The sequence below is a fragment of the Trichophyton benhamiae genome (genome assembly GCF_000151125.1).
Source record: "Trichophyton benhamiae CBS 112371 chromosome Unknown contig02295.1, whole genome shotgun sequence".
Classification (NCBI taxonomy): domain Eukaryota; kingdom Fungi; phylum Ascomycota; class Eurotiomycetes; order Onygenales; family Arthrodermataceae; genus Trichophyton; species Trichophyton benhamiae.
The window spans coordinates 157,740-184,232 of NW_003315097.1; the positions used below are offsets into that span (position 1 = coordinate 157,740).

Consider the following 26,493-nt stretch of genomic DNA (forward strand, 5'->3'; position numbering starts at 1 on the left):
GCAGCGAGCGTGCCGTCGTGGGTTCTGGGCGGTGGTGAAGTGTATCAGAAGTGCTCTGCCTGCTGGAGATGCGAGTTGCTGAGAGGATCAACCCGCCAAGCCGAGTGTTTAGTGACGCCGGGGCAGAGAAACGACTGGACAGCAGGACGGCAAAGCGAGATGCATTTGATACACTCGATACGGGGGGAGGGAGGGGAGCACAGCCAGGGTTACGAACTCGTCCACTTGCTCCGAACAAGCCACTCTTCCTCTACAGGGTTTTCTTTTGCGCCTCTGGGCCTGTCTCTGTCTCCCGGCGTGTTGGGTGCGTGAAACCCGCTACATGCACGCCAGCATTGAAAAACAGTCTGCGCGAGAAAAGCCTCGATATCGACTTTTACGCCTTAGGTTATGATACGGAAACGTTTTTACAAGATGGCTGGATATTCGCATCCAAGCAGGAGTTGAAATAACAAAGTAAAAACAGGCAAAAATAAAGGATAAAAAACTGCGGGATGCGGCTCTAACGGGCGGCCAACCTTATATAAAGAGCGACTTCGCATGTTTCGAAAAAAAAAAAGGGTCGACAAGAAGTTCGCTCAGCCTGGCCTGCCATTGACTCTAAGCGCCGTCGTTCTCTTGCCTGGGGGCTTGCTGCAGCTTGGCCTGGGCTTGTCCGGCCTGGAACTGAGGCAGCCGAAAGATATTTATTTCGTCTCCGCACACCTAGTTAACTACCTCGGCGGCTGTCTCATAGTTGGGATATAGTACGGGGTAGCAGGTACACTCACGCTGGCCTCTCCCCTTGACTGCTTCTACCACCTTCAATAGCGGCACTGTTAGACCTTACTGCCACGGCAGAGTGTGTTCGGACTTGATTTTGCCTGCCATCGACTTGGGGGTGAGGCGTTGTGAAGCCATTGGCAGTCCATCCGGGGTATTCGTCACTACCGTCAACTTCTTCACATTGGACCAAACATGCCTCCACAGAGGGAGAGAAGCAATCTGAAGAGAGAAAGGGTAAGATGCGAACACGTTATAGCCATTGGTTTCTCAGGAAATACAAATATTCAAGCTGCTGCTAACTCATTCTTTGCCAAACCTGCAGGGCAACGCAGTTCCAGACCATGAATCAAAGAAGCCACGGAGATCCCCCCGAATCTCATCTCAATTGCAGCAGGATGCCGGATATCTACCTTCTCCCCTAGTCAACGAGGTAATTTCAGAAGAAAAGCGTGAAGTTGCTACAGTTTCTCCCCCAGAAGGCCGCCGAAAAGAGGCGCCTCGAGGTCAATCGCCAGACGAGTCTTCATGTCCCACCCAGGGTTTCTCTCAGTATCCCCCAATCCAATCCATTGACGATGTGGAAGACGAGGCGGCCCAGGGCATATGGGGATACCTCACTCCGCTAGATAACAATTTTGGAGGCCAATTGGTTCTGAAGAAGCGGGACAGCACAAATACTACACCGGTAATTGGAGCGGCATCAGACATATCAACACCGGAAAGCGCCACCTCGAAGCGTGGAACTAGAGAGATAAACCGCGCTGGATATCTTATAGGCCGACACGCAGAGTGCGGTATGTTTTACCCGTCGCATACTCTCCGCCGTGTAGTGATGATCCATTGCTAACCATCTGGTACTGTAGATTTCAGGATCAAGCTCCCCACGATATCCAACCGCCATTGTCTGATATTCCACGAAAACAGAGGAGGAGACTTTGTTGCAATTGTAGAAGATCTCTCTATCAATGGCACTTTCATCAACGACGCCATCATCGGCAGGAACAAACGCCGAGAGCTCGAAAATGGCGACGAGATTACCATCTTGCAAGAATCCAGATTCATCTTCAACTACCCGCGGAGTCGGAACACAAGCAAGTTCCGACAGCAGTATAAGCTCTTCGACATGCTGGGCAGGGGACACTTTGCCTCGGTTTATCTATGCGCTGAACGTTCTACTGGGGTGAAGTATGCCGTCAAACATTTCGAGAAACGCCCAGGCGCTGTTCAGAGGCTAGACCGCGAGGCACTACAGCAAGAGATTTCGATGTTGATGAGTGTCAACCATCCGAATATGCTGTGTCTAAAGGATACTTTTGACGAGAGTGACGGTGTTTACCTGATTCTTGAACTTGCGCCAGAGGGTGAACTGTTCAACTGGATCATTAGGCATCAGAAACTCAGCGAGGAGGAGACACGAAAAGTATTCATTCAGCTTTTTGAAGGCTTGAAATACCTGGTATGTCGTTCGTTTTTCGTTCAACCATACTTGTGACAATGTATACGGCTAACGGTTATCGTAGCATGAACGAAATATCATTCACCGTGACATAAAGCCGGAGAACATTCTGGTTGTTGACAAAGATCTTACCGTAAAATTAGCAGACTTCGGCCTCGCAAAGATTGTCGGTGAACACTCCTTCACCACCACGCTGTAAGTTCACCATCTTTTGCCGTCCAAATTGGGGTCAATTTTACTAAGATTATCAACCTAGATGTGGAACACCTGGCTGTAAGTTTCCCTATTGTTCTGTTAACCCTGTTGCATCTAACACTTCTTATCAGATGTTGCTCCTGAGATACTGGCAGAAAATGCTGTAGCCAGGATGTACACACGGGCCGTTGACATCTGGTCACTTGGAGTGGTGCTCTACATCTGCCTGTGCGGATTCCCTCCCTTTTCAGATGAGCTGTACCACCCAAAAGAGTACCCATACACTCAGAAAGAGCAGATCCAGCTCGGATACTTCAAGTATCCTTCCCCGTACTGGGACTCAATCGACTATAGCGCCATGGACCTTATCGACTCTATGATTGAAGTCGACGTGAAGGAGCGTTTGAAAGTTGATGAATGTCTCGAGCACCCATGGATCACTGGCATCGACCCCGATGAGCCCAGGGTCGCAGACAGCACCGATGACCTCGCCGGGGCTATCGGTGGCCTCAGGGTGTCAAAAGAACGTCGACCAACTATGGTCCGCAGGCTGCTGAGTGACATTCATGAAGTCACGGTCAAGCAAGTGGTGAAGACAAAGGAAGACGACCCTTCCTCCCAGAACATAACTATATACCAGAATCACCCCGTGCCTCAAGCCCAGGAGCCCAAACCGGCTGGCAATCGGAACTCAAAGGAGTTCATGGAACTCGGTGGAAGTGGAGACCAGGTGCTATTCGATGAGCAGTCTGACGACTCGCTGGAGCTTGAGAGTGAGGCACGGAAGCCGGTTGTCCATCAGGACGACGCAGACAAGACTCCACGAGGAAGCAAGAGGTAGCAGAAGCCCATCCGTCCCGGGATGATACCACTAGCCACACCCTGCTATTCCGGAATTTTGTTTTCAACTCTCTTTTCTTTCATACCTTTTCCATTTATATTGTGGTTTTTTTTTCTTAATTTTTTCTTTGACTATACCCCCAGGTTGAAAGGTGAAAGGGGGCCACCTAAACGAAAAGCAAAACTTGGCTTGGTCACTGCCTTGGAGACGACGGCGATTCTCGTGTTTAAGGATTCCATTTTGTGCGATATAACTATGGGTACAATAGCGTCCACTGGGCAATGTAATTACAGTCTCTTCTCGCTCATCAGACAACAATAATAATAATGGCTTTGATATTGAAAGCCGTTAATAGCTTAAGCTGCCATGACTAAGCCGGCCGGCCTCCCTGAAGCCGCGATGGCCTGATGCGCCCACCGTCAGGTCGCTCTCAGGCAGCAGAGATCCCGCGAACAAGGTGACGCCCTGCAGGAACACCGTCCAAGGCCGTCTCCGCCTGTCGCGTGCTCGAAATGTAATCATCTCGACGGCCGTTGGCCTGCGCACCGCAAGGGAGAAAAGGGGGGTGGGAGAAGCTGCGGTAATGTTGGTATTGGAGATACAGCCGTAAACCAATTAAAACCACGTAAAATACCAGGAACAATGCATTATCTTACAATACCGTACGCCCCTTGCATAAAATGCGAGTTCGATCTCAAGGTCGACATTTTTTTTTTCCTTGCTTCGTCCGCAGCTTCAGGCATACCAAAACAACGAACAAGTCTCGAGCGGAAGCAGAAGAAGAGGCAGAAGCAGGAGGATAAGAAGACGAACCAGTCACCATGGGCCTCTTAGCCGACATTGTCTCTCGTTTCTGCGAGAACTGCTCGACCCTGTCCACCGCCGCCCTCGTCGCAAGTGCCGTATCGGCTTTTATCGTCCTCTCCATTGTTATCAACGTCCTGCAGCAGCTCCTGTTCAAGGACCCTACAAAGCCTCCGGTGGTCTTCCACTGGGTTCCGATCATTGGGAGCACGATCTCCTATGGAATTGACCCATACAAGTTCTTTGACGACTGCAAGGAGAAGGTTAGTTGGCGGAATTCAACTAGCTAGCTTATACCAGGAGAATGCGCAAAGCTAACGTATACATAATTTCGGTATTCTAGTATGGAGATATCTTCACATTCATACTCCTGGGCAAGAAGACGACTGTTTTCCTTGGTACAAAGGGAAATGATTTCATTTTGAACGGAAAGCTCAAGGATGTTTGCGCGGAGGATGTCTACTCCCCTCTCACCACCCCGGTGTTCGGACGACATGTGGTGTATGATTGCCCAAACTCCAAGCTCATGGAGCAGAAGAAGGTGTGTACAGCAATTTATTTTCCCGTCTCAATCTCCTGGCTATCCATTGCTAATTTAACCGCCTGCTAGTTCGTCAAGTTCGGCCTCACCTCTGAAGCTCTCCGATCCTATGTCACCCTGATCACCAAAGAAGTCGAGCAGTTCTTCGAGTCCTCTCCCATCTTCAAGGGCGACTCCGGACTTTTCAATGTCAGCAAGGTCATGGCTGAAATCACCATCTACACCGCCTCTCGATCTCTACAGGGTAAAGAGGTGCGCGGAAAGTTCGATTCCAGCTTTGCGGAACTCTACTCCGATCTCGACATGGGCTTCGCCGCCATCAACTTCATGTTCCCATGGTTCCCCTTCCCACACAACCGCAAGCGTGACCGTGCTCAAAGGAAGATGGCCCAGGTTTACACCGACATCATCCGTCAGCGACGTGAGGCTGGTGGAGAGAAAGACTCCGAGGACATGGTATGGAACTTGATGTCGTCCGTGTACAAGAATGGAACGCCAATTCCAGATATCGAGGTTGCCCACATGATGATTGCTCTACTTATGGCTGGCCAGCACTCTTCTTCCTCCACCGGCTCCTGGATTGTTCTCCGCCTTGCCAGCCGTCCAGATATTCTCGAGGAGCTCTACGAGGAACAGAAACGTGTTCTCGGCGAGGATCTTCCACCACTCACCTACGAATCCCTTCAGAAACTCGACCTTCACAACAATGTAATCAAGGAGACTCTCCGCCTTCACGCTCCAATTCACTCCATCCTCCGTGCTGTCAAATCCCCTATGCCCGTTGAAGGAACCAACTATGTTGTCCCGATCTCTCACAACCTCCTTGCTGCTCCCGGTGTTCCATCACGAGACCCTCAGTACTTCCCTGACCCCCTGGTCTGGAACCCTCACCGATGGGAGAACAACGTCGGTGTCACCGTAGTCGAGGCCAGTGAAGAAAAGACAGATTACGGATATGGTCTGGTTAGCAAGGGTGCCAACAGTCCTTACCTCCCATTCGGCTCAGGCAGACACAGATGCATCGGTGAACAATTTGCATATGTTCAGCTTGGAACCGTAACAGCTACGCTGGCCAGACTAATGAAATGGAAGCAAGTTGAAGGCACCAAAGATGTGGTGCCGCCAACTGACTATTCGGTAAGTTTCGCATATTACGCTCCTTTTTCTTGCTCGATTTTACTAACTTGTCATTAATAGTCCCTCTTCTCGAAGCCACTTGGCAACCCAATGGTCTCGTGGGAGAAACGAAAGCAGCCTTCTCAGAAATGATAATCACGATTGCGGATTGAATCATGTTAATTTCTTGCTTCTTGCTCATTTATTTCTTCTCTTTTTCTTACGTTTATACACCGAGCCATATTTGCACTTTATGGTCATGCAAATAGGATTTCGGATAGAGCATATGTAATAAAATCTTTCTTTTGACCATGCTTCGAAGATGGGGGGTGTAGATAACAGTATTAATCTAATACAACCGTTTATTACAATACTCTCTAGGTGGACAGGAAAGTTGCAGTTACTCCGTTAGCTTTGGTACAAAAAAAATGGTAATATACATTGGAAATAGTACATCTTCCCGTAGCTGGGATAATCTAGCGTCTAAACAGCGATATCCAAGCCAGTAACATCAGGAAGTAACCAGCCAGCAACGTCGTTAATCTCGTGCTCCCCTTTCAACTCCGACGCTACGAAACGCCTAAGCAGCTGCCTGAGCATTCCTTCTCTCCGCCAAAGCTCTCTTCGCCCTGATCTCCTTCTGTCTTCTCTGACCACCATCAATCTTTCTACCACGCTTATGCTCCCACATGCCGTCAGTAACCTGAACCTTGACCGCGGTACTCCATGTGTTTGGAATAATCTGAGCATACGGCCCCTTGATCATATTGCCGTGATGCAATTTATAATGGGCAAACTTTTTGAGCGGCTTAGATGTATCCTTGAGCTCTGTTTCGCCTGGCGGTAGATTGACAATCGCATAACGCATTCCAGGTGTAAGGGTAGCGGTGCCCATTGTGTTGACATCTAGGGACTCTCCATCGGCGTTTGTAGTTTTTGGACTCTTTGACTTTTCGACGGGAACCTCAACAGCTCTCAGCTCAGCAACACCGTCAACAACGTTTTCGAAATCACCTCCTGGGCCGTAGTCCTGCTGTCTGAATTTCTCTCTCCACCGCAGTATGTATCGTCTGTCCCTTGTCATTTCTATGCCCAATTCTCGAAGCTCAGCCGAGTCCGCTGTAAACAATTGCTTCCATCCAGTGATTTTGCTGGAATATCTGGACATGTTTCGCCCAATTAGGCGTAGGAATGTTTCGACATCGGGCACGAATGGGGTAGGTGATGGCACTGTTGCGGGTTTTCGAGAATGGTGAAGGTATCGTACGCAAGGTTGGTAAGGAGGGTTTGTGACGGAAGTGAAGAGTCGTAGTGGAAGGGATGCTCTGGCATTAAAGCCCGGTATACGCGCCGCAGCCATGGTGGTTATATCGCCTTATATCAAACCGTTCAATGTCGAGGTCTCGGGGGTGAGGATTTTAATTTTGCTCGTGCTGTAAGAACACCATCGGCGGGTGTGACGAGAGCGAAAACAGGCACAACACCAAGGGCGTAGGTAAACCGGTAAGGGCCTCAAAGCGAGTCAATCCAATGCCCAATGGTGCTGTATAGAAGACGTTCAACTGGCTCTTCGTCTTCGTTCCAACAAGATTTTGCACCAAAATTTTGAATTGCCCGACGGGACCTACCTAACACTTCGCTCGGATCAACAAAACGCCGATCTCCGGTTGAGCTCGGGCCAACCAAAGCTTCCATCGCAACATTCAAAGATGAAAGACGACGATATATATTCTGCTAACAGACAAAGGTGTATTGATTAAATATTAGGAGGACTGTTCGGTTCAGTGTCTCACTATTGTACTACCTTATCCTTTGTCTCGAGAAATTGGCGGAATCCAATTTCTCTTGACATTATGGCAGTGTCGCCGCTCCCCTCTCAATTCCCTCCCATCACTACTACAGGTGCTCCAAAATCTCTAGCTATGAGAAATATTGCTTCTCAAGAACCTCGAACAGCACCTAGTGGTGATTCTGCAGCTTCGAAGCCTTCTATGCCTGAACCAGAGCTGGCAGAGCAGTTAAACGCTGATGTACGGCGGAAATATGTCAAAGGTGGGCGGGCACATGTACTTCAACCATCGGGGGTCTCATATGCTAACATCTGGTTATTTTGAAAGATAAGAAGCTCGGTGAAGGTACATATGCAGTTGTGTACCTAGGCCATCTACGAGACGATCCCACTTCGCTCGTTGCAATAAAGAAAATAAAACTAAACGCCGAGTACAAGGACGGGCTATCCATGGACGCCATCCGTGAAGTAAAATACCTTCAGGAGCTGTCTCATCCGAACGTCATTGCATTGCATGACGTTTTCTCCTCCAAAGACCAAAATCTAAATCTCGTTCTTGAATTTTTACCCCTTGGAGATCTTGAAATGTTGATCAAAGACAACTCTATCCAGTACGGTGTGGCTGATATAAAAGCATGGATAAGCATGCTTGCACGTGGAGTTTGGTTCTGTCATAAGAATTTCATTCTACACCGTGATATTAAACCTAACAACTTGTTAATTGCATCGGATGGAGAAGTTAAATTGGCGGATTTCGGTCTCGCCAGATCATTTGCTGATCCATACCTCAACATGACACACCAAGTCATCACACGATGGTACAGGCCATTGGAACTACTCTTCGGCGCCAGGCAATATTCCGGTGCAGTCGACATATGGTCTATGGGAATGGTGTTCGCTGAGCTTATTCTGCGCGTCCCTTTCGCCGCTGGAAACACAGATATGGACCAAATATCTAAAATTTGTGCTGCATTTGGGGCACCTACGGAAGAAAACTGGCCTGGGGTGACAAAGCTACCCAACTACGTCCCAATTGAGGAAAACCATGTCATACCCCTACAAGGCCGGGAATTTTTCCTCCGCCAGTTTCCGACAGCTGGACCTTTGGGGGCCGACCTACTCGCCTCTATGTTAAAACTTGACCCAAGGAAACGAATTACGGCCACTCAAGTCTTGCAGCATCAGTGGTGGCTTGCCGAACCTAAACCAACTAAGAACGAGGACTTGCCTAGGAAGGCAGGGGGAGAAAAGAAAATGGGCAACGATATGGGCAGACGAGTTGGTGAGATTGACGAGTCAAAATTTAAAGGAGTGTCCCGTCAACTTGATTTTGGAGCTATGAAGAAGTGAGGGGATCCGACTTTCCTTGGACCGGGATATAATACCCACAGATTCTCGCCTCCGTGGTTAGAAAACAAGCAGATATCGCATACCCAAAAATATATGCTACAGGAAAAGTGATGCTCAACATTCTGAACTGATCCTGTTTGGGGATACAGTGCTGTGCGAGCACTGGCCACAATAAGAGCCCACATTGTTAACCAGCCGCAGCCTTACAGATACGGAGGAGACGCAAGTAGAACCCCCCTATACCGCACTCAGGAAGCAGATATAGGTAACTATATGCTTTCAAGAGCCAGATAGTTCCCTGATGGTCACAAATCAGGTGGAGTTGCTTGGCCTTGACTGATCTATCAAAGAAAACGGAATATCGCCTAATTTGAAGGCCCCCTTAAAGTAATGGGTTGAACTTCAAAAAGCAGCATACTACTCGATAACGTCTAATTCCCCTCAGTGCTGCAGGGTTCAGTGTGTACTTGGCATCATATATAATCTGATAGAATTGGCCTTGAGCGTGCCATGCATAGAGACGTTGATGATATGGTTTCAATATAATTCTATGGGAGTTATCGCTTTCCAACATAAACCTATGACTAGCTGTAAACCACCTGACCATCCGGTCACTTTTTCGGTTGAAGCGGCTCCCACGAAGGTACTCTTGTTCCTGCATCTGAGTCCATGAGCTCGTTCGTTGGTAGTGATTTCGTAGCTTGTGATACTGACGAGGTAGTGGCTCCGCCAGCCTTACCAGTATATGCTTGTTCTTGGTAATCCTTGATATGGTGAAGAGTGGATGGGTTAACCATTTCGTATCCACTGGAGACACCATTACTTGAGGCGGGTTTCCGATCGCTTTCGCCGGATGAATGTCGTCTCAATTTTGCTGGTTTCCTAGGTATCGGAGGCGGTATCTTTACCGATTTTACTGTTTTGCTGCTGACGGCAACCTTAGAGGTTTGAGGCATGTCTGTGGAAAGCGATTCAGGGCCGCCTATAACTTCTCCCACAGATCTAAATGGCTCTCTGTTTGTGGAGGATGCCTTTTTCGACTCTCGTAGGTCCTGCTCGCTCATTTCGCTCAAAGCATCATCTCTTCCGACATTAATCCAATCAGACCCCCGAGAAAATGAAAAAGGATTGGCACTTCGCCGGACATTGCTCACAGCACCAAGGGGTGGAGTAATAGTTGATCGAGCAGGAAGGCCTATAAAATTGTTAGCTCTAACATATCAACGCTAACAGTCGACTAAGTCAAATAAATATACTCACCGTGATCAAGCCACCACTTGCGCTTTTCGGAGCTAGGAGGTGGAAGGCCTGGGTTTATCGGGTACATTGGCTCATTCTCATCTTCCTCATCATCAGACAACGGGTTTGTAGCTGCGGTGGTAGGTTGTTGCTTCAGTTTTTCATAAAGCTGATGGCTTATTTCTTCCTTTCGCTTCTCATCTACCGTCGATATGTCGCACTCGAATGTTGCATATACGGGTCGATGGTCCGAAAATTTCAGGGGTGCAGTCTTATAGGCTAGCTGACGTAGAATTCTTCCTCTCCAAAGGATCCTGTCGCACCAGGCGGGGATTCTTTGCTTTTCTCTGGAAATATTATCAGTCTTTAAAGATCCAAACGGATGGACTGCCTCTCAAACTTACGAGGTGTCATATTCATCTGTGCCATTGTCGTATCTATATGTTGGAGGGAATGTGACAGGCCCTTCCATATAATACTGGAATGCAAGGCCAGCAACCATTTGGAGGTTAAGCTATTGAAAGTTAGTAGTGATCAGGGCATATATTCGCACATCAAGAAAAATACCTGGTCATGCTGATATAGTACATCTATATCTCCCGATTCAATTAGAGGTCTCACGCGCTCATTGCTAAGGCCAATCCTATAGTTGAAATCACCGAACCAGATGGTTGCATCATGTCCGACAATAGGTCTGTTTCGTTGGAACCTAAGACCCCGAGCTATGGTGTGGTAGTCTCTGTTTCTTTCTTCGTAGTTCGAGAAGCCAGCAGCTAAATGAGCAGTGATAAAGCATATCGACGTATTGCTATAGTCCAAGCGGATAGCAACAGCACCCTTATTCCCTCCCATTCCGGATAAGCCAGTCTATTATTCGGTCCAGTTAGCCCTGTTTCCCAAGAGATATATATTCACAGGATGAATACCTTCTTCAAGCTGCCTTCCACATTCTTTATCTTATTTATAACGTCCTTTTTTACGAACAGCAGGAGTGCTGCGCCTACTAGCTGGCCACTCCTCAGCAAAACGTACTCGGTCGTTTTTCTCTTCGTGGTCCTGGCATTGAGTGATGATATAACTGCGTGCTCCCAAATCTTGCGCGTGCTTGGGTCAGTGGACATAATCTGCTGGGGGCTAAGCTCAACAATCTCTTGGAATCCAACAGCAACTATCGTAGGATCCTCAGGAAGCTGGTTAAGAGAGCCATGCAACCATGGGCCCAGTCCTTCAGTAGCTCCTTCACGGCGTCCGTTGATGTTAAACGTTCCAACCCATATATAAGTCTTTTCAGACGAGGTAAACTCGTTTACTCTCCGAGTAAGCTCAGCATTCACTGCATCTTTCACTGGATCAAACAGATACACCGACTCCTGGTTAGTCGAAAGGCCTAGTAGGGTATCTATAGTGATTTGTTTCGCAGGGTCGGTAAAGTTGTTAACAAAAAGACGAGTGGCACTCTTCCTTATGTCTGCGAAGGAACCAGCGACTGACATTGCTCCATGCCTAGTAAACGAAGACTTCAAGGCTCCAGTTCCAGCATATATTCTTGACAACATATCTCCGCTATCAGCCCATAGAGTCGAGTGCTTCATCCAGAAATCCGGTGATGCATGGCCATTCCACTGTGCAAAAAACATGTCAATTGCCATGCTACTAATCATGGTTTGGACCAGATTAGTCCTGTCCAAGCAGTCCAGGCAATTTGTTCGAAAGACACCTTCCTGTTGTAGTACAATATTCTTTTGTCTGAGAAGTCTGAGTTCTGCCGCTGAGAGATCCATTTCATTGCCCTGAGGTGCCTCGGATAGGAAATAAGCAAATCCTTCAACAGAGTCTGCTATAACATCCTGAATGGAACGGGCAGCCTCATACCCCGTTGTTTTCGTTTCAGCATGGAAGTCATATTCTGTTAGTTTCAATATATCATGCTCTGAGTTAGACTTTATATCACGATTCTGACGCAAAGGACTGCCCCGAACATGATACATATATCTTTGTGACAGCTCCGCTTCTCCAGACTTTGCTTTAGCAAGCAGGTTAATTGCATGTACAGCCCCATATTTCTCAGCTAAAGCCTCAAAGTGTTTATCAAATGCGGGTTGCGTAGCGCCTGCAGAGCGGCCGATAGCTATTTTCTGCTGTCCAGGTATATAACCAGCTTCCTGTTCCCAGAATATAGGTACAGAGCCTCGAATTTGGGTATAAGAAAAACACAAGGCAGGAGGTATCCATAGAATGGTTTCTGTCTCAACAAAGTTGGCAACGTTTCCATTGTCGTCAATACCTCTGGCGTTGAATCTAGTTCCGGCACGGCGAGAGGAAAGGCGCGATATTACTGTTAAGCTCGAGGGCATATTAGATTCAATGTGTGGGAACAGAGGTGACGAAGCAGGTATGGTTAAGGACTGAGCGAAGCCCCTAATGACGGATATAAGAAGCTGGGATGAGTCTAGACTCTGTCTATCATTCAGACTCAGTCCGCTTCTGAGCTGTAGTAAAGGCTTGATCATGAATGAATTCCACAGGAAATCTTCATCCAGGCTCTCAACATCGTAAGCAACCGGGTCATCAATTCTGGCGAAGTAAAAAAAAATATGAATTTAGCCGACGTCAAGTTCAGTCCGTTGAGTATACGTGATCTTACCTGTCCTGAATGCGTTCGGTCAGATTAAAGTCAGAGCTGTAATAGAAGCTTCCGTCACTCAGAAGCTTTTTCAATGCTAGAGATGGATTTTCTGCTGGAGATTCGTATCCTTGGTAACCTCTTCCATAAGGGTTATTATACGTATCAGACTCAGGATCCTGGACCAGGTCATAATCGGCTCTATTCAAGCAATCTATATTATATCTGTCAGCCTCATCCAATCAATGGAATACCGCAAGAAGTAGGAGACTGGAGATTTCGTACAGAAGTCAACACTGTCTATCCTTTGGACTGTTTCTCCGGGCCTCACGCTGGCGACATTGGTTGCTTGGTTGACGATGCATATAAAAACCTCACCAGCCGCGAGCGCGATGAGACCGAGCGTTCCAAGTCCAGTTCCCAACGTGCGATACTCAGCCAGGGGTATCGAATCGGCCGTAGTAAACTCAACAATACATTTTGGAATGCTCAGAACCTGTACGTTCCCGGATACTTCTTCGCTTGACTGGTGATGGCGCATGGTGAGGGCGTAGCCATTTGCCACGAGGACAACTGTGCGGTCCGGCGCATCCTTGCAGAGGACTCGCACAGCCATCGCGTGAGGTAGTTTTTTTTTTGGGCTGGAGTATAGCGGTTATAGAGAATACTGCGAGCGCATGGACTGTCTGTTCAGCAGAGGTATAGCTGCATATCCTGTTGCGCAGATGGCTGTGTCCAGAGGTTGCATGTTTTTCCTTCACCCATCCGTGGCATCAGAAACGCCAGAGTGAGTCGCAAGTGAATTTCCCTTTTATTTTCCTGCTATTTTGCTTTCCTCTAGCAAGTGACGAATATCACAGGAAGGCGTAAGTGACGGCTGTAGGTTTATATATCTTTATTTAGGTCAAAAAAGTAGGATGCTGCTTCCAGAGTTCCAGCTGGGTTTTGATAGTTATAAGATTTAGTTAGTTAGTTTTTCTGTTGGGCAAAAGTGAAAAGAAAAGGGCTTAAAGGAAGCAATTTAAACATGATATAGCTTGAAGACTGGCAGCTTTTCTTTATTTAGTCTTAAAGGAAGTGTTCAGCTAGGAAGATGGAGAGTTCCAGTTCACTTTATACGCGGTCAATAATAGTAATAAGAAACACACAGCACTGCGGCAGCTGTATTGATTTAAGGTGTATTATAAGATGACCTTTCAGACGGTTGTTTGACAGTAAAAGATAGCAATCAGTCAGTTGGTCGCTATAGAAACAAACACTATTGTTTCTCCTCTTCCTGCATGTTCTACTTTATTCCTTAGATGAACAATGCAACAATAAAGATCGATGCTCCACCCTTCTTCTCACTCCTGGAGAGTTTCGATCTTTTCTTGGAGCATGGCCTGCACAGTTCGATTTGCTTCCTTGTACTCCTTCTCCAGCAATAGCACACGCTTAGCTATCTCATTTTCAATCTCGAGTTTTCTCTTTGCCAGTTCCTGGAGCCGATCCAGCTGTGTCTTACGATATTCCAGACTAGTTAATATGTCAATAAACTAGCGATAATTGTGTCTTTGAGTGGGAGTTGTTGGGTACCAAAACCGGGCACAATACTAGAGTTAGCAATCTAAATTCAAGTACAACACCTACATGGCTTGCTTGTTCGATCGAGAGACCTCCTTTAACCTGTCCTCAATCTTCCTGACACTCGCTTTGTGTTGGGCTTGAAACTTCTGGCGCCCGTCATTAGCTGACTTCCTTCCTGCTACCTAGACATGCGAGGATACATTGGTTAATACGCTGGAAGCCAGTTATCATCTTCGCAGACATCAACGAAATAAGCAGCGCTAATAACAGCATTTGCTGCTCACAGAATTGTTTAGTTTCTTGAGTAGATTGGTCATTTCTGCACCTGAATTGGCAGATAGCCCGCTCTCGCTCTCCGCCGTGTTTGCCCTCCGGTTGCTTCTGGGGCGGGCGTTTGCTTGTCTCCGTTTTTGTGATTGTCTCGCAGCCATGCTTTACCCCTCTGACGACTGGTTTCAAGGATACAACAGGGCATGTAAACTTCTCTGAACCGCTTTTGAACTCCTTTGAACTCCTTTGAGTCTGTCAAAATTGCTGGACGTTGAAGACTTTGAATAGTGTGGTGGGAAGTCCAGGATTACCCAAAAGGGACAAAAGCGAGCACTCGGTTTTAAGTTATTCCGCATGACATATTAAGTAATCATGTTATTGCGGCGTCACTTTCTGCTTGGAAGATAAACGGCGATATTGGTATCCTCGCGGACGACGGCATGGAAGATATAACGGCTAGACACACATAGGTCGGACAATTGTGCTCTCTTTTGCAATATTTCCGGGAATAAACGTTGTTGGTGGATGTGAGAGGAGGCCACAACTCCTCGCCTACGAACACTGCTTAAAGCGGCGGCACAGGAATATCTTATCAAACTTCGACTTTTTTTTGAGGAAATAAAAAATAAAATAAAAACGATTTCGAAAGTCCATAGCTCTTGTCTAGTAGACGCAGTCCTCAGGCCGTCACAATGGGTCTAGCCGCTCCTAAGAAGTAAGTCCGCAGACTGTAACTGTTGATTAATGCCATGGTGCCAATTTAACTGTTTATCAGGAGGACCAAAATTTCAAATGACCCGAATAACACAACGTGGACTCGATCAACGTCCGGCTATGGACACAAAATCATGACCTCCCAGGGCTGGGCGCCTGGCGACTTTTTGGGTGCAGCAAACAGTAACCGGACCGATACATATACCGCTGCCAGCTTTGGCCACATCCGAGTATCCCTCAAAGACGATAACCTAGGGCTGGGAGCTAAACCCCGCCGGCCACTGATAGACGATGAGCCCACAGGATTAGACGCATTCCAAGGCCTACTGGGACGACTCAATGGAAGGAGTGAAGTTGAAATAGAAAAAGAAATGAAGGTTAAACGGGATATTAAAGCCATGACATATATTGAGCGGAGATGGGGTTGCATGAACTTCATCGGTGGCGGACTCCTGGTACCAGACAAAGCCAATAAGATACCAAATGAAGAAGAAAATAAGAACGTGGAGGGCCCTGCAGATGCTAAGCCTGCTGAGGGATCAGTGGATGAAGATATAGATACGAAGGAAAATAGGAAACGGGAAAAGAAGGAGAAAAAGGAACGAAAAGAGAAGAAAGAGAAATCCAAGGAGAAGAAGAAGCGGAAAAAGGAAACGCAAGAGTCCGAGGAAATTGCAGATAGCGGATTTGCAACGGAGATATCTGCTCCCGCTTCAAGAGCGGAGACCTCTGACGATGCCGAGACTGATTCGAAGACCGAGAAACAAAAGTCGAAGGATAAGAAGAAATCGAAAAAGCGGAAACGAAAAGAAGAAGCACAAGCTGATAAGGCTGAAACTTCATCAACACCTAGTGAAGAAGATACAAAGGACACCAAGAGAGTGGAGGCTTCTCCATCAACACCAGCAGCACCTATTGCTGTCAAGGAAAGGGTTATCCCTATTTCTCGACAGCTTCTCCGAGGACGGTATATACAGCAAAAGAGACGAGCAGTTATGGACTCCAAGTCATTGAACGAGGTATTATCTCTTACTACTTGTCATGTCAAGGTCTTCTAGCTGACGAAAAGACAGATATTTATGACCACAAGTTGATACCATCTACTTTACCCATATCTCTCCCACATGGACAGGCTCCTTTTTCAATATTCTCTATAATAGATCCAACTGAAAAGTGATTTGATGATCTTATATACCCATGAAGCGCTATAATTCTACTTTATTTTTGAAAATTTGCTTTTTGGTATCTCAATCTCTATATATCTATACCTATATTCAATATTCTTTGAAAAGCCTGGAATCATCTTTACGGATGCATTTTGGACCTGAGAAGAAGCGTCTATAAAATATCTTTAACCTTCACAGTACTGGTTGCCATACGTCCCTGTTAGAGTCTAAAATGGGCTTTGGATATATTCACCCTCCTTTCTTTGCTGCCTACCAAATTCCTAAATCCAGGTTAGGTTTTTAATGAATGGGTTTTTAAAGCATTAGCCTATATATCACTGCTTCATTCTGAGAGTGGAAATTGAGAGTGACGTCAGCACTTGTCCTGTTGCTAGGCTCTTTGTGCAGCAACCATCCTCCTGCACTCAGTTCTTGAACCATGATTGACTCTCAAAGAGCTAGCTTGAGCTGGATTGCGGCAGCGTTGTCTGAGTTGACTTTGGAGGATGCTGCTCACTTGACTCCTGCTCTCGAATTTGAAGGCACCCTGGGCGAAAGACTCCAATATACTAGCGTTGGCCTCTACGTTGTTGACAGCGACGGCATGATCCGCGTCCCGGCTGTTCTCTTCTCTGGTGATGCAAACAAGGTATCTACTCTGCTAGCTTTTGTTTTTTCTCGAGTATTTGGGCCACATAGACGCGCAAGGCCTTAATATACTCACTTTGAGCAATAGGGGCTTCCAGGGATCATCCTTACTCCAACTACTCCATCTGAACCTGTTACTACCAGCACGGTATCATCATCGCCAACATTGCCGGAATCACCAGCAATGCCCTCCCTGCCGTCGCCTTTAACCCCGCCGCCTCCTACTCCGCCGGGGTTTGAGTTCAAAAACAATACCGAACGGTCCTTCTTTGCCATTGCTGCACGCGCACTCCAGGAGGCAGTAAAGCTACCTGAACAACCACCACCAGCTGGCTGGCTACCTAGCCAAAAATGCCCCATCTTCTATTCTTCGATACTTGACCAATTTACTGTCTGTTTCCGCGAGAAGCTCCAAAGCCTAGGCCGCTACCAACAGGACACATTCATTGAAGAATGTCAGCATCACTATGTCAGCATTTTCAACAACATCCGTTCTAGATGGCATTACTCCCCATTTGGCTCGATTGATGGGTTCAGAACTACCATCAACACTCCCAACTGTGCAATCGCTGTTCAGGCACTGCAACACACCGTCAGAAAGCCGACTTCCCCTCCGCCAGCTAATTGGAAGGTCAACGATCCCTTGCACACATACTATGTTATCATGATTGCTAGGTTCCGTACTCATCTGCGCAACATGCTGAGGAACTACAACTCCCTCTTGGTCGATGGACCAATTGATATCCATGAGTCAACCTGCAGATTCATCGAGCTAGTCATTCAAGAGTATCGCCGCACCTGGATCACAAACTACGGGCTAGAGTGAAGGAAGGACTTGTCTATTTCAGTATCTATTTCTTCCTCTTACACCTATCAAAAGGGGTCAAACAAAAAGGAGCAAAAGGAAAAAACAAAAAGGAGGCTCATGCATGTGAATAAATAGACGCGAGTAACTAAGTTCGATAGCCGCGATAACTCGTTATGAAGTCGAGCTATTACGTCACCACAAGAGCAAAGCCCAACCTCGTAGTTAGAAACCAAGAGCCGCTTCGCCTTCACCAACGCCATCCCTTCTACGCATCTTCACCCAGCAGTAGCCAGGCGACGGTCTATCTTTTGTTCTCGAGTCACTTTAATCTTCACCTGCGGCTCGGGGACGCTCACATATATCTCTGAGCCCAAGGAGACGACTTTCCAACCTCGCGCCCCCCAGCTGCGATCCTGAAACACCCACACAAGACATCACGGAAGCACCGCGCTCGATCCACCGGCCCAAATAAACGCCTCTACGTCACCGTATCCCCATGCCCGACATTGATAGAGTGTTCGCTGAAATGAAGGGCGAAGCGGGGGAAAACTATTCGGGCTCCATGCGACAGTTCCGCACCCTAGTAAACTCGGCTCCGGAGTCGCTATTCAATGACTCCTCTTCCACGAGCAGCGTAGCAAACGCTATGCCTAGCTCTCTGCCGGCTCGAAGAAGCCATGGCCTAGTCAGGACGAGGTCAGACCCGTTCAAGCCGAATACTACGACAACTCTCTTACCTCACTCTGAGAGCGACTATACTCAGCGTATGGGGTACGTTTGTCCGGGTCAAACCGCAGGGAATATAGCGAAACTAACAGATAGTTCTTTTTTGTTACGATAGAATTCGATGGGCTCCGTTGAATATCAGTCTTAAACGGCGGCTTCAGACCCTCGTCGTCCTCCTTCATACCATTTCGATCGCATTTTGCTTGATGTCTTTCTTTTTCTGCTGCGCCATCCCCTTATTCTGGCCCATCCTATTCCCATACGTGGTTTATATATCACTTTTCTCCAAGGCTGCGACAGATGGTAGGCTTTCAAGGAGAAGTAACTTCATTCGGTCCCTGCCAATATGGAAGCTTTTTGGCTCGTACTTCCCGGCTCGCCTTCACCGAACAGTCCCTCTCCCACCAACCAGGAAGTATATTTTTGGCTACCACCCACATGGAATTATTTCTCATGGAGCATTCGCGGCCTTCGCTACTGAAGGGCTGGGCTTTTCAAAGCTCTTCCCGGGAATCACAAATACCCTGCTTACCCTGGACTCCAATTTCCGACTTCCTTTCTACCGAGACTGGGCATTAGCAATGGGATTAGGTAGCGTATCCCGTGAATCCTGCGAAAATATCCTTTCAAAGGGTGGAATGAATAAAGAAGGCATGGGCCGTGCAATTACCATTGTGATAGGCGGTGCGCGAGAATCCCTTGATGCCCAGCCACATACCCTCCGACTAATCCTGCGCCGACGAAAGGGGTTTGTCAAGCTTGCAATCCGCACTGGCGCAGACCTTGTTCCTGTACTCGCATTTGGCGAAAACGAGCTGTATGAGCAGGTGAAGTCAGACCAGCATCCGCTTATACATAGATTCCAGATGCTGCTTAAAAGCTCTATGGGTTTCACTATCCCACTTTTCCATGCTCGAGGCGTCTTCAATTATGATGTTGGCTTGATGCCATATCGCAGACCATTGAACATCGTTGTTGGTAGGCCAATTCCAGTCATCCAGCAGACTGATAGGAGCAAGGTCGAAGACTCATATATCGATGAACTGCATGAAAAATACATTCAAGAGTTGGAAAAGATGTGGGATGAATGGAAGGATACTTTTGCTCCTGGCCGTATCTCCGAACTCGAGATCGCTTCTTGAAAACTCTTTTCAAATACACTACAATTCTGCCTCCCTCGCTTGGCCTCTCTTTAGCTTTCTTACTTTTCTTTGTATTGGCTCTAACTTTGGAAGCCGTTTCAATCGATGGATGGGAGATGGCGCGGATATTCTTGGTATCGTACAACAACAACCTTTTATTCTCTTTTCTTTAGGGGAGGGCCGTTGGCGTTCAGTTGCTAGTTAAATATTAGTTCACAACAATATCTTTGCTACCTTTTAATCTTTACTACGGGAATACGGAGTAATAATCATGCTACTACACGAAATGAAAGTAACTCGAACTTGAACCTGTCGGAAGCATATGTATTCCTGATTCATCTACCTCTGTCTATTTGTTTCGCGGTAGTGTCATAGCGGGGGTAGATCGTAATACTGCATTCCGGACGGATATCAATATCCGCTGGGAAATGGTAAACCATTCCAGGTACGGTACACAAACCGTGTGGTGTCGCCTGTGAAACCCAGAAATAAAATATTCTATGACATTTGTGGCCAGCAACATATGTGGGTGACAGACATCTGATATGTAGGGTATCATGTTGCTTGAAAACAAAAAAAGGGGAGAAAAAGAAAAGAACAATAAAAAGAGGAAGAAGAAATGTAAACGAATGAAGAAAACAAGATGAGTTCAAAAGTCGCTGCAAGCGCTCAGTGGAATAGCCCAACCAAAAATAAAGACAAAACGCCAGGAATTTCTTCCAGAACAGACCGTTAGCCGTGTATTCCATCAAAGGAAAATAAGAAGGGCGAGACCCGTTGATCAAACAATTCCCATCCAGTCTATCTTCCCATCAACGTTCTTCCAAGCTCCATGGGTAATTGCCTTATTCCATCCCAGCATGACGGCTAATAGCCGGCATGTAGTGCTACTCACAGCACAAACAACACCATCTCCCTCAGCTAGAAGTGACAGGTCGTTAAGGTATGTTTTAGCAACAAGCTCGCGCAACCGGAGAGCCTCGGGAGATGGGTTGAAACGAAGTCTCTCGTATTCCGATTCGCGGACAACGCGATGTGGGGGGAATACGGAAGACGTCCCCTGAGACGCGGAAGGGCTGCCTTCCGCCGAAGGGATAAGCGAGGTATCCCCAAGAGACCAGAAAATGCTGTTGAAAAAACCACCGTCCCAGTCAATTTTGGGGTCCTTTTGGGGCTTCTTAGCAACAATTTTAGCGGATTTACCACTGGGTTCCTCAGGGAGATCTCGAGAGCCGTCCAGAGGTCCGTCACCACTTGACACAAGGTTTGACTGCGCCTTGACGATGCCTTTCATCTCAGGAGAAGTATAAGTCTCTGGGTCATCAGAGGCGAGAATCATGCTCGATGTAGCTCTGTACTGGGCTTCGGAGGCCTTCTTGCTACTACTGCCGTTGATGTTGTAGGAGAATATAGACCTCTGGTTGTAAAAGGAGGTGACGAGTTCGTTTGCCGCATCGACATATATATCAAGCGGGATGTAGGACTTCTCGTACTGGAACTCAAATGGATGGCGGTCACCACGGCGGACATGGATGCTGATCAGAGGGCCACCGCCCTTTGGAATAGAGCTTCGTATCTCAGCCATTCGTTGCTCAATGTACTTTGCATCGTCGCTGTCGATATGGAAGAGTGCTTCGTATCCCGCGCGGAGGAATTTGAACATCTCCTTTTGCCTGTCAGCGCCTGTTTTTCGTGAGCTTTCAAACCGCTCGTTGAATTTGGTTCCGAAAGTCCACTGAGTAGTGGCCGATGATATGAGAAGATGGCGTGCGTGGTGAGGGAATGGGGTTCTATGCGAAACTGGGGGAGGCTGGCAGTCTGGCAACGGAGGTTGCTTGAAATAATTGGTATATCGACCGTAAGACCAGTTCTTGTCGTCGATGAAAAATGAACGTCCTTCTTTCTTTGCCAGGCCATAGCTCATCCATAAACCCATCAAGGTAGCCCCCAGACCTGCGTCTTCCGTCTGCATCACAAATGTCAAGCTCTTCTTACAGACAGGCATGGTATCCCGCATCTTGAGATATTTCTCTCCACCAACAACGTTATCTGCAACATTTTTGGGAATGCGTCCATTGAGTTTTGATGGGATGATATCTCGCCGCTTCGCCTCGTCAATATCGATATAATTCTTATCCACGTGGTAATATCCACTATGTTCTTTTCCATCGGCTAGATGGAGTGACATTGCCTCGGCGTCCTTGCATATTTTCGAGTATTCTGCAGGAGAGAGAGGATAATCGAGATTCTCTGGTAAGGAAATAGTCCACCTTGCCCTTCCACGCTCGTCGTCCACTAGAATTGGGCCAGCTACTTCTGGCAATGTATCACTCTCAACAATCTCATAGCTTCCAGTAGCTCCTACAGGCGTAACTGGGTCAAGATGAGCGAACCAAGGGGTAGATTGTATGCAAAAGAATATTCCAACCAAGCACCCAATCCACAGAGCAAGCCTCCGGAGCCGTATCAACCATCTTGGCAATGGTTTTTTACCCTGTCGAGGTACGGCAGCGGGAAGACTTGGAGATGGTAGCGGAGAGTCGAGTAAGGGAACCCGCAGGCTGCCACTGGATAAGGTAGCCGGTGCTCTGCGCATACTCATGTCATGCAAATTTCGTCGAGATGCGATAATCATGTTGAAAATCACAGAATAAGGGAGTGTCTTTTTTCCTTGGAAGATGGATGGCGTCGCGAAACAGTCAGGCCGCGACTTTTGTTGCCCAGCTTCGTTGCTCCTTCAGTGCACCAAATATGCTTGATGTCGATGATGGGCAAACTATCAATCCAAATTCCACGTTGAGCCTTCGTTAAAACGACTGCAACATTCGTTATATCGGCTAAGGAGAGACGTTTTCCCTTCCAAAAGGAAAGAAGACCGGTAACAGACGTGCAAATAAAGGAGTGACTAAAGGCTCAGAGAGGGCATCTTCCACCAGGCCGGCCAGAGGAAAATATGGTTGAGCGTGGGCTCCAACACAGTCTTGGGCGGAGAGGGAGAGACAAAGGGAAAACGACCCCAGAGCGAAATATTTAAAAGGAACGGCAATTAAGGCTAGCAAAGGCACTGCGGGGGCACGGGGCACAAGAGCAAAAGGGCCTCCAAGGGGTCAGCGTACATATATGGATTGAAGCATATATGTAACCGCGGTGGAACCCGGCTATCTATATGAAAAAGACACGATGCACAACGAGTGGAAGGCTAAACCGATGCCAGTCGATCACTAAGTATATAGTTCTTGTAAATCTCCCAAAGGCGGAAGAAAAGGAAGATCCAGGAGAGAAGAAGGAAAAACAGAAAGACAAGAAGAGAGTATGTAATGAGAGGCAGCCCCTGGATCAAGGAGCCATAAGCGCGGTAAGAGATATCTATTCTTGGGCAGGCCAGCACCCTATCTGGTGGAAATATATCTCCTGGATATCTGTATCTATATCAAACATGCACACACAAGGATGAGAGAATCGCGTGAGACGAAGCTGACCTGGTTATTATTTAGGGAAAAAGAAGAGCGATTTTCGCCACTAAGAGAGAGCGATAAAGCCCGCGTACGAGGTACCGTATCCAACCCAGGAGACCAGCGGGACGGACGACACCAAATATGGGGAAAAGAGGTTGAGACCGCGGATCCTAATCATAACCGGGACCCATGTTACTCCATAGCACCTTCGCAGCAGCGTATCACCTTTGACAGGCGGCCAGGAGTGACGTCAAACAGCAAGGGGGGAGTGGGAATCCGAACGATGTGGTGGACGAGTTGGGAGACGATCCATAGATGGGTCTCCTCTGGTGCCACGGCTGGAGGTCGGACAGCACTCTTTTTTCTCATCGATGATCCATACTCCGTATATCAAATAATTGATATGTCCATCCTGAGTGGCTAAGGAAGAGACACCCTCCTCTTCGCAGGCAGGTAAAAACCAATCCCTCATGTTCCACCTCATCTCGCGTTTCAAGCTTCAGGTTCCAGGTACTCCGTACAGGGACAACAGCGAAAAAGTGCCCTGACAGGAGCTGATTGGACATGGTCCTGGGGCGATTCACCCGTTTGAAGACTCTGCAGTGAGGGAGAGCATCCCAGCCCGCACCGTGACATGAAAGTGTCGCGATTAGTGATTCGTGATAGCCGAACTATGGCCCTCGGTGGTGGAGCCGCCAGTGTTTCAGAACCGGCATGGGAACGGCAGACGAAAGGCTGCACTGCTCTCAGACTGGCCTGACTAAGGACGGAGCGTTCTGTCGCCGTTGGTGGCTACGTGCGATGGTGAATAATTCTGCAGGATATTAATAACCTCCATGCACGCTGACAATCCTGATACTCGACCTCCCATTGCTTCGAAGTACCTTGACTCCGTAGGAAATACTCCGTTCCCGACAAGCTTCTGTACGGAGTACACAGTGCTAACTATTGGATTCGACGGCAGCCAACGAGGGTCCGAGCTAGCAAACACCCCGCGTCAACTCTCCCCTGAAACCGCTCAGCGTCCCTTAGCAAAATTACCTGTGATCGCGTAGCCGCAAACTATCTTGTCCCGCCTTTTGCTTCCGCTTCGTCCGTTTTTTTTGTCATTTTGATGTTGAGATAAAGAAAAAAAAGGAGAAGTTGAGGCTCTGTGATGACTCAGCAGCCGAGGCACGTGATATCAGCTTTTCCCAATTCCCAAAAAGGTTGAAAGGTTCTCCTTTTCGCAGTATCAAAGCCAAAAAGACGAGAGGAAATGAGCAAGAAGAAGACAAGATAAAGAGCAGCATAAAAAACAAACATGGGGCTGGCTGAACTACCTCTTGAGTTGGTAATAGCTATTGCCAAAGCGTCACGAAATGCACACGATATCAATACCCTTGCCCGAACCTGCCGGCGCTTTTACCAGGGGCTGAATACCTTCCTGTATCAATATAGTATTCGATACTCTGGAGGAAGCGGAATGTATCGCGCGTCAGACACCGGCAATGCTGCCGCAGTTGGAAAATTTCTAGATCACGGGGCCGACCCTAACGCTGCGTCTTCCGGCCCACCCCTGATTCTAGCAGCAACTCGCGGTCATTATAATGTCGCCGAGCTCCTGATAAAGCGATGCCCTGATCTGAATATAAACATCCGGGATCCTGGTAGTCATTATTCAGCATTCTTTTGGGCGATCGTGAAGGGAAATGAAGAGTTAGCAGCCCTGTTACTTAACGCAGGGGCGGATATCAATCTGGGTGATGATGAAGGCAATACCCCATTTTCTGAATCCATAGAGGAAGGCAGCACTAAAAAAGTAAAATGGCTGCTTGATCATGGAGCAAAATTCGAGACTGATGTACCGCACGGTGATACTGCATTAACAATTGCTGCAGAACATGGAAACGAAGAGATTGTCAGACTCCTACTTGAGAAAGATATTGATCTAGATCATATGAATAAGGAAAATCGCACTGCCTTATCCCTGGCAGTTGAAAATGGATATCTGGGGATTGCCAAGCTCTTGATACATAAAGGAGCCTCCATCGACATTGTGAATGAGAATGGCATGACCCCTTTAGGTGGAGCTACCGAATACGGGAATGTGGAAATCATGGAACTGCTGATTGATAATGGGGCTGACATCGATTTTCTGGACAGCAACGGTAGCTGCTGTTTAGCTATTGCAATGGAGGAAAATCAAATGTCAGCCTTCGAACTCCTGCTTAAGAAGGGGGCTAACATAGACCTACAAGATGACACAGGTAGCACCCCGCTTCATGTGGCCGCTGGTCTTAGGAATACTGAATTTGCCAAATTGCTTCTTGAACATGGAGCAAATATAGAAGCTAAAGACTCAGCCGGAGATACCCCCTTATCATCAGCTACAAGAAAAGGGTTCCTTGAATCCGCCACTCTGCTTCTTGATCGTGGAGCGAATATAGAGACTCGGAATGATAGTGAGCACACACCGTTATTTACAGCGGCGATTTTTGGGCATATGGACCTGATAAACCTTTTAATTGCGCGTGGAGCCTCTGTAAATGTCAGTGATGAATTTGGCCGAACTCCACGGTTAGTCGCTATTGCATCCAAGAATGACAAGCTACGTGCTGTGTTGATAGAAAATGGTGCAATTCATGATCATGATGCCAATGACGCCATTGATACAGAAAGCACAACTAATGCTGGGTAATACGGGTTCTCTTATTGAGTATATTGGTCAACTACTATGCCCAGCTTTCTTTCGTTCTTCTCTTTCCTTTTCGATGGATTAGTTATCTTATAAAAATTAGTGGCATATTTCGATTTCCTTAAAGATACCCAGGAACTTGCAGCGCTATAAATAGTATCGCTATATACAAGTACATCGATTGCTTTATCTTAGGTTGGAACGGGAAACAGTAAAGACGTCGGAAAGAGATGAGAACGAATAGTATTCTATTCATACATCATGCTGTATAAGTACTTCATTTCAATTCTCCGCTCACTAATGATTGGGAGGAACAAAGAGCAAAGCTCGTATAAAAAAAAAAAAAAAAAAATTAGGGAGACCGCGACAAAAATAGTCATAAGATACGCAAAAGAGGAGAATGGGGATATATAACTGACATGTCTGAAAAAGAAGAAACAAGCAAGGAAAAATGCGGCAAACCAATCGTATCTGGCTTTTGACTGATCAAAACACCAGCGAATTAAGGTTGACCACCAAGGCCAAACAAACAAGTAACGAGAAAAATCAGGATATCCAACTTGTACAAAGAAGTAGAAATAGCACAATGTACGGAGTACGCA

At 47.2% G+C, this 26,493-nt stretch overlaps 11 protein-coding genes across 11 annotated transcripts; 7 read left to right on the forward strand and 4 right to left on the reverse strand.

Annotated features, from left to right (window-relative positions):
- Window positions 1-957: 957 nt before the first annotated feature.
- On the forward strand, window positions 958-3,257 carry ARB_00949 (uncharacterized protein; the record flags this gene model as incomplete). The annotated part of the gene is made up of 5 exons (XM_003012652.1): window positions 958-999; window positions 1,022-1,559; window positions 1,629-2,221; window positions 2,286-2,416; window positions 2,588-3,257. The coding sequence occupies 5 exons, from the start codon at window positions 958-960 to the stop codon at window positions 3,255-3,257; spliced, it is 1,974 nt and encodes a 657-aa protein (XP_003012698.1).
- An 821-nt stretch (window positions 3,258-4,078) lies between these two features.
- Window positions 4,079-5,871, forward strand: ARB_00950 (uncharacterized protein; the record flags this gene model as incomplete). Its single annotated transcript, XM_003012653.1, has 4 exons — window positions 4,079-4,324; window positions 4,405-4,602; window positions 4,672-5,739; window positions 5,800-5,871. 4 exons carry the CDS (start codon window positions 4,079-4,081, stop codon window positions 5,869-5,871), a joined length of 1,584 nt encoding a protein of 527 aa, XP_003012699.1.
- A 427-nt stretch (window positions 5,872-6,298) lies between these two features.
- Window positions 6,299-7,078, reverse strand: ARB_00951 (uncharacterized protein; the record flags this gene model as incomplete). Its single annotated transcript, XM_003012654.1, has 1 exon — window positions 6,299-7,078. One exon carries the CDS (start codon window positions 7,076-7,078, stop codon window positions 6,299-6,301), a length of 780 nt encoding a protein of 259 aa, XP_003012700.1.
- A 493-nt stretch (window positions 7,079-7,571) lies between these two features.
- Window positions 7,572-8,857, forward strand: ARB_00952 (uncharacterized protein; the record flags this gene model as incomplete). The annotated part of the gene is made up of 2 exons (XM_003012655.1): window positions 7,572-7,770; window positions 7,836-8,857. The coding sequence occupies 2 exons, from the start codon at window positions 7,572-7,574 to the stop codon at window positions 8,855-8,857; spliced, it is 1,221 nt and encodes a 406-aa protein (XP_003012701.1).
- Window positions 8,858-9,468: 611 nt separating this feature from the next.
- Window positions 9,469-13,335, reverse strand: ARB_00953 (uncharacterized protein; the record flags this gene model as incomplete). The annotated part of the gene is made up of 7 exons (XM_003012656.1): window positions 9,469-10,052; window positions 10,118-10,443; window positions 10,501-10,610; window positions 10,664-10,963; window positions 11,023-12,670; window positions 12,741-12,933; window positions 13,005-13,335. 7 exons carry the CDS (start codon window positions 13,333-13,335, stop codon window positions 9,469-9,471), a joined length of 3,492 nt encoding a protein of 1,163 aa, XP_003012702.1.
- Window positions 13,336-14,062: 727 nt separating this feature from the next.
- Window positions 14,063-14,716, reverse strand: ARB_00954 (uncharacterized protein; the record flags this gene model as incomplete). The annotated part of the gene is made up of 3 exons (XM_003012657.1): window positions 14,063-14,234; window positions 14,349-14,467; window positions 14,570-14,716. 3 exons carry the CDS (start codon window positions 14,714-14,716, stop codon window positions 14,063-14,065), a joined length of 438 nt encoding a protein of 145 aa, XP_003012703.1.
- A 687-nt stretch (window positions 14,717-15,403) lies between these two features.
- On the forward strand, window positions 15,404-16,327 carry ARB_00955 (G-patch RNA maturation protein (Gno1), putative; the record flags this gene model as incomplete). Its single annotated transcript, XM_003012658.1, has 1 exon — window positions 15,404-16,327. One exon carries the CDS (start codon window positions 15,404-15,406, stop codon window positions 16,325-16,327), a length of 924 nt encoding a protein of 307 aa, XP_003012704.1.
- Window positions 16,328-16,874: 547 nt separating this feature from the next.
- ARB_00956 (uncharacterized protein) lies at window positions 16,875-17,909 on the forward strand (the record flags this gene model as incomplete). Its single annotated transcript, XM_003012659.1, has 2 exons — window positions 16,875-17,084; window positions 17,172-17,909. The coding sequence occupies 2 exons, from the start codon at window positions 16,875-16,877 to the stop codon at window positions 17,907-17,909; spliced, it is 948 nt and encodes a 315-aa protein (XP_003012705.1).
- A 914-nt stretch (window positions 17,910-18,823) lies between these two features.
- On the forward strand, window positions 18,824-19,759 carry ARB_00957 (Diacylglycerol acyltransferase family protein; the record flags this gene model as incomplete). The annotated part of the gene is made up of 1 exon (XM_003012660.1): window positions 18,824-19,759. One exon carries the CDS (start codon window positions 18,824-18,826, stop codon window positions 19,757-19,759), a length of 936 nt encoding a protein of 311 aa, XP_003012706.1.
- A 781-nt stretch (window positions 19,760-20,540) lies between these two features.
- Window positions 20,541-22,394, reverse strand: ARB_00958 (uncharacterized protein; the record flags this gene model as incomplete). The annotated part of the gene is made up of 1 exon (XM_003012661.1): window positions 20,541-22,394. One exon carries the CDS (start codon window positions 22,392-22,394, stop codon window positions 20,541-20,543), a length of 1,854 nt encoding a protein of 617 aa, XP_003012707.1.
- A 2,123-nt stretch (window positions 22,395-24,517) lies between these two features.
- On the forward strand, window positions 24,518-25,894 carry ARB_00959 (F-box domain and ankyrin repeat protein; the record flags this gene model as incomplete). The annotated part of the gene is made up of 1 exon (XM_003012662.1): window positions 24,518-25,894. One exon carries the CDS (start codon window positions 24,518-24,520, stop codon window positions 25,892-25,894), a length of 1,377 nt encoding a protein of 458 aa, XP_003012708.1.
- Between the last annotated feature and the right edge of the window lie 599 nt (window positions 25,895-26,493).